At 19.2% G+C, this 7,591-nt stretch overlaps 1 protein-coding gene across 1 annotated transcript; it reads right to left on the reverse strand.

Annotated features, from left to right (window-relative positions):
- Positions 1-1,987: 1,987 nt before the first annotated feature.
- On the reverse strand, positions 1,988-7,372 carry LOC142221925 (attacin-A-like). Its single transcript, XM_075291807.1, has 2 exons — positions 7,084-7,372; positions 1,988-2,480 (listed from the first exon to the last, which is right to left on the reverse strand). Exons 1-2 carry the CDS (start codon positions 7,308-7,310, stop codon positions 2,081-2,083), a joined length of 627 nt encoding a protein of 208 aa, XP_075147922.1. The 5' UTR covers positions 7,311-7,372; the 3' UTR covers positions 1,988-2,080.
- Between the last annotated feature and the right edge of the window lie 219 nt (positions 7,373-7,591).

Below are 7,591 nucleotides of genomic sequence, written 5' to 3' on the forward strand. Positions count from 1 at the left end.
TGTTCCAAGGAGGTCCATTTCCGTTTTGAATTGTAATTTTCGGAACAGATTTAGAGAGGCAATGAAATAAAGTGTCATAAAAATTTGTCAGCATTAAATCAAGATTATTGGATGTTAAAATGTGATCCCAGGTGACAGAAGACAATAAGCTGTTCAGCTTAACAAAATCCGTTTTAGCAAAACAGTAAGCCTTTATAGTTCTGTTGGAAGGATATTCAAATTTAGGAATTGATGGAATACATATTTGAGTATAAATTGTCGGATGATATTTATCTGCAGGAGAAACCATAGGGCTACAGAAATCAACACACATATCAGAATATCGATTAACAAAAATAAGGTCTAATAATTTATTTTGACAATTAAATATACGATTAATTTGAAACAATCCATAATTAAACAGAGGTTGAATATTACCAATGAGATCTCTCTTAGCAGATACAGGATAAAGAACATTACTATCGATAGAATGTTTCCACAAAATCAAAGGTAAATTAAAATCACCAAAAGCTAAGACGAAATCGGAAGGTTTTGAAGAATTGAAAGCAGACAGGATATGTGAGGCAAGATCATTATAAACCGGCCGTATATACTTGTAAATATTGTTATACACCCAGAGAAGGAATATGATCACCTCAAACATGTTTTAAGAGCAAAATGTTATTTTTGGGTGGTGACCATGTAACATGGTTTTCGCAACCATGTTATTTTCTCGGAAATCATGTATCTGATTTCGGTAAGCAGGTTATATTTGACGATAAAATAACATTTTAGTGACAAACATGTTACATGGTCACCACACAAAAATAACATTTTGCTCTTGAAACATTTTTGAGGTGATCATATTCCTTCTCTGCGTGTATCCTCCACCATAGGATGGGGGGTATATTAACTTTGTCATTCCGTTTGTAACACATCGAAATATTGATCTAAGACCCCATAAAGTATATATATTCTGGGTCGTGGTGAAATTCTGAGTCGATCTGAGCATGTCCGTCCGTCCGTCCGTCTGTTGAAATCACGCTAACTTCCGAACGAAATAAGCTACGGACTTGAAACTTGGCACAAGTAGTTGTTATTGATGTAGGTCGGATGGTATTGCAAATGGGCCATATCGGTCCACTTTTACGTATAGCCCCCATATAAACGGACCCCCAAATTTGGCTTGCGAGGCCTCTAAGAGAAGCAAATTTCATCCGATCCGGCTGAAACTTGGTACATGGTGTTAGTATATGGTCTCTAACAACCATGTAAAAAGTGGTCCATATCGGTCCATAATTATATATAGCCCCCATATGAACCGATCACATGATTTGACCTCCGGAGCCTCGTAAGAGAAGCAAATTTTATCCGATCCGGCTGAAATTTGGTACATGGTGTTAGTATAGGGTCTCTAACAACCATGCAAAAATTTGTCCACGTCGGTCCATAATCATTTATAGCCCCCTTATAAACCGATCACATGATTTGACCTCCGGAGCCTCTAAGAGAAGCAAATTTTATCCGATCCGGCTGAAATTTGGTACATGGTGTTAGTATATGGTCTCTAACAACCATACAAAAATTGGTCCACATCGGTCCATAATTATATATAGCCCCCATATAAACCGATCCCCCGATTTGGCTTGCGGAGCCTCTAAGAGAAGCAAATTTTATCCGATCCGGCTGAAATTTGGTACATGGTGTTAGTATATGGTCTCTAACAACCATGCAAAAATTTGTCCACGTCGGCCCATAATCATTTATAGCCCCATATAATCCGATCCCGAGATTTGGTTTTGGAGCCTCTTGGAGGAGCAAATTTCATCCGAGTGAGTTGAAATTTGTGGATGACAGTCTTTCGTAGAAGTTTCTACGCCATCCATGGTGGAGGGTACATAAGATTCGGCCTGGCCGAACTTACGGCCGTATATACTTGTTAAACTACAGATACTCTTTTACCTTCGTTATGTCAATATATTGGAATAGCTTCAATGATTTGTAATTAAATATAAATTGATTAAACTAAATTTAAATGTATAATGATATATTTAAATGTATACAGATTTATTTACGATAACTTTGAGAAGGCAGACAATGCTTAGAAATTGTGCGTCAGTCCCACTTCAACATGCTTATTTGTCTGACCATCCATAGGACCCCCGGAAGTTTTAGAAATACCGCCGGTTAAATCCAATGAAGTAGCTTTGTCCTGTGATTTCCATAAATTAGCCTTGCCCGTTACATCGACTGTATTCATATTTAGTTGAGGTATACGAGAAACGGTCACTGAAGCCCCATGACCATTGGCATGATTATAGTCCAGGCCACCACCTACCGTATTATATTGGAAACCATTATCCAAATTGGTACGACTATGGAAGGCTGTGGCATCCACTTTGTGCTTGCCACTATCAAAAATATTTGCTCGAGCATTTTGTGAAAATACCGAACCAAAATTATCGGTCTTGGAATGTTGGAGGGATGCCCCAAAACCATTACTGAAAGAAAAATTATTTATATATTTTTAGATATATATATTTATATAAATATAAATATAAATATAAACATAAATATAAATATAAATATAAATATAAATATAAATATAAATATAAATATAAATATAAATATAAATATAAATATAAATATAAATATAAATATAAATATAAATATAAATATAAATATAAATATAAATATAAATATAAATATAAATATAAATATAAATATAAATATAAATATAAATATAAATATAAATATAAATATAAATATAAATATAAATATAAATATAAATATAAATATAAATATAAATATAAATATAAATATAAATATAAATATAAATATAAATATAAATATAAATATAAATATAAATATAAATATAAATATAAATATAAATATAAATATAAATATAAATATAAATATAAATATAAATATAAATATAAATATAAATATAAATATAAATATAAATATAAATATAAATATAAATATAAATATAAATATAAATATAAATATAAATATAAATATAAATATAAATATAAATATAAATATAAATATAAATATAAATATAAATATAAATATAAATATAAATATAAATATAAATATAAATATAAATATAAATATAAATATAAATATAAATATAAATATAAATATAAATATAAATATAAATATAAATATAAATATAAATATAAATATAAATATAAATATAAATATAAATATAAATATAAATATAAATATAAATATAAATATAAATATAAATATAAATATAAATATAAATATAAATATAAATATAAATATAAATATAAATATAAATATAAATATAAATATAAATATAAATATAAATATAAATATAAATATAAATATAAATATAAATATAAATATAAATATAAATATAAATATAAATATAAATATAAATATAAATATAAATATAAATATAAATATAAATATAAATATAAATATAAATATAAATATAAATATAAATATAAATATAAATATAAATATAAATATAAATATAAATATAAATATAAATATAAATATAAATATAAATATAAATATAAATATAAATATAAATATAAATATAAATATAAATATAAATATAAATATAAATATAAATATAAATATAAATATAAATATAAATATAAATATAAATATAAATATAAATATAAATATAAATATAAATATAAATATAAATATAAATATAAATATAAATATAAATATAAATATAAATATAAATATAAATATAAATATAAATATAAATATAAATATAAATATAAATATAAATATAAATATAAATATAAATATAAATATAAATATAAATATAAATATAAATATAAATATAAATATAAATATAAATATAAATATAAATATAAATATAAATATAAATATAAATATAAATATAAATATAAATATAAATATAAATATAAATATAAATATAAATATAAATATAAATATAAATATAAATATAAATATAAATATAAATATAAATATAAATATAAATATAAATATAAATATAAATATAAATATAAATATAAATATAAATATAAATATAAATATAAATATAAATATAAATATAAATATAAATATAAATATAAATATAAATATAAATATAAATATAAATATAAATATAAATATAAATATAAATATAAATATAAATATAAATATAAATATAAATATAAATATAAATATAAATATAAATATAAATATAAATATAAATATAAATATAAATATAAATATAAATATAAATATAAATATAAATATAAATATAAATATAAATATAAATATAAATATAAATATAAATATAAATATAAATATAAATATAAATATAAATATAAATATAAATATAAATATAAATATAAATATAAATATAAATATAAATATAAATATAAATATAAATATAAATATAAATATAAATATAAATATAAATATAAATATAAATATAAATATAAATATAAATATAAATATAAATATAAATATAAATATAAATATAAATATAAATATAAATATAAATATAAATATAAATATAAATATAAATATAAATATAAATATAAATATAAATATAAATATAAATATAAATATAAATATAAATATAAATATAAATATAAATATAAATATAAATATAAATATAAATATAAATATAAATATAAATATAAATATAAATATAAATATAAATATAAATATAAATATAAATATAAATATAAATATAAATATAAATATAAATATAAATATAAATATAAATATAAATATAAATATAAATATAAATATAAATATAAATATAAATATAAATATAAATATAAATATAAATATAAATATAAATATAAATATAAATATAAATATAAATATAAATATAAATATAAATATAAATATAAATATAAATATAAATATAAATATAAATATAAATATAAATATAAATATAAATATAAATATAAATATAAATATAAATATAAATATAAATATAAATATAAATATAAATATAAATATAAATATAAATATAAATATAAATATAAATATAAATATAAATATAAATATAAATATAAATATAAATATAAATATAAATATAAATATAAATATAAATATAAATATAAATATAAATATAAATATAAATATAAATATAAATATAAATATAAATATAAATATAAATATAAATATAAATATAAATATAAATATAAATATAAATATAAATATAAATATAAATATAAATATAAATATAAATATAAATATAAATATAAATATAAATATAAATATAAATATAAATATAAATATAAATATAAATATAAATATAAATATAAATATAAATATAAATATAAATATAAATATAAATATAAATATAAATATAAATATAAATATAAATATAAATATAAATATAAATATAAATATAAATATAAATATAAATATAAATATAAATATAAATATAAATATAAATATAAATATAAATATAAATATAAATATAAATATAAATATAAATATAAATATAAATATAAATATAAATATAAATATAAATATAAATATAAATATAAATATAAATATAAATATAAATATAAATATAAATATAAATATAAATATAAATATAAATATAAATATAAATATAAATATAAATATAAATATAAATATAAATATAAATATAAATATAAATATAAATATAAATATAAATATAAATATAAATATAAATATAAATATAAATATAAATATAAATATAAATATAAATATAAATATAAATATAAATATAAATATAAATATAAATATAAATATAAATATAAATATAAATATAAATATAAATATAAATATAAATATAAATATAAATATAAATATAAATATAAATATAAATATAAATATAAATATAAATATAAATATAAATATAAATATAAATATAAATATAAATATAATTATAAATATAAATATAAATATAAATATAAATATAAATATAAATATAAATATAAATATAAATATAAATATAAATATAAATATAAATATAAATATAAATATAAATATAAATAACATGAAAGCCATTTAAAAATAAGATTGGAAAATATACAGCAAATTGTTCAAGATTCCCCTTTCACATGTTGCAAAAAAATTGTGGTTGCTTAAAAGCAGCTGATTTCATGCATGTTCGAAACGAGAGTGTTGCAAAATTTTGAGAAAACGCATTGAAACTTTTGTAATTGAAAATATGTGTGTTAATGCTTTTTAGATTATAATTAAGTATGTATGAATATGATAATGCTTAAATTTTAAATAAAAAGAAACACATTTTTGAACCAGATAAGACAAATTAAAATAATATTTTTGATCATAGAGTTGCTATAAACGATTGGGCAACTTAACTCAAAGTGTCGCACGCACGAGTCAATCAATTATAATAAACTGCGTTAAGAGTTGTCTGCGTCGAGAGAAAAAATGTATGCTTCACAAAATTATTTGTTTTTATTTATTTATAGAAGCATGAAATACAAAATTATAAAGACGATGAAAATTCATAAATTACATTTGTAATAGATTTTAGTTCGAATAACAATATTTTTCCAAAGGCGTTAAATGTTTTGCGTGCAGTCCTAGTTCCTCAAATTTGACTCTGAACTCTTACAATTGTAAACAAAAGATAATTGGCCACAAATGTAAGAACGATTTAATAATTTTTATAAGTATTTTACAATCCAGTAGTTTTTCTTTAGATTGCAGAACATGAATTTCTTCGTATTTCCTTAACCACACACCACAAACTTAGAAATAAAAGAATTGTGCCACATATTTGATTATATGTTTATATTTTACTCTGCAATTCATATGATTTGCAGACTTTGATTTTTCGGCAAGCGATTTCGAAAAATCCTGTTTCACGGGAAACCAAGAACAACCAACAATTTTTTGGGGGGGGGAAATCAAAGTGGAAGATGAAATCTTTATGAAGGGTAATCCAGAACATACTCGATTATGTATTTTGAGTTTGTTGTCATTCTGTTTTTTCCCATTCGTTATATTATATTGAACAAAGATTTTTATAGAAAAATAATTCTTAAATTAGCATTCGTGTGTTTTGGTCTGTTCGATCTTTTGGAATCTTGAGAATATTTCTATCAATATAAATATAAATTTAAATAAATAAAAACTACTTACGAATTAGCACTCAAAACTCCACCTCTGGTTACGGGACCACCCATGGTATTTCCACTAGCAAAGAGTCCACCACCTACATTGCGATTTTGATTTCCAAACTGGCGTCCCACTTGCAAAAAGGCATCTGCCCCACCTCGACTATTTGATGTAAGAGAACCCCGAAATTGACCACGAACCATGGCCAATGAAGCCAAGATCAGAAGTAATCCAAAACCATTAGAAGACATTTTTATTTTTTTTTATTTTACTTTTTTTTGAGAAAGCAACGGTTTAGTTTACTTATTGAATGGTAAAGATCGTATGGCATGTCCTCTGCATTATTTCCATATTTTTATACCCGTGGTGCACCATCATTACAATCTTCATTTGGGATCCCCTGATATATACATGCATACATTGTGCAGTTTAATTTGTCTCTTATCTCCAAGACACATTCTTTGTATTATTGGGGATTTACACTAAGCATGGGTTGATGCTGGGAATCACATCTTCTCAATTAGTTAGACAT

Source organism: Haematobia irritans, chromosome 1 (assembly GCF_050003625.1).
Source record: "Haematobia irritans isolate KBUSLIRL chromosome 1, ASM5000362v1, whole genome shotgun sequence".
Classification (NCBI taxonomy): Eukaryota; Metazoa; Arthropoda; class Insecta; order Diptera; family Muscidae; genus Haematobia; species Haematobia irritans.

Bases quoted from the DNA above. Each gene is read 5' to 3' on its own strand.
- LOC142221925 (XM_075291807.1), bottom strand. From the start codon at position 7,310: ATGTCTTCTAATGGTTTTGGATTACTTCTGATCTTGGCTTCATTGGCC. The intron at 2,481-7,083 runs GTAAGTAGTTTT...TTTTTCTTTCAG, and splicing joins GGAGTTTTGAGTGCTAATTC to TAATGGTTTTGGGGCATCCC.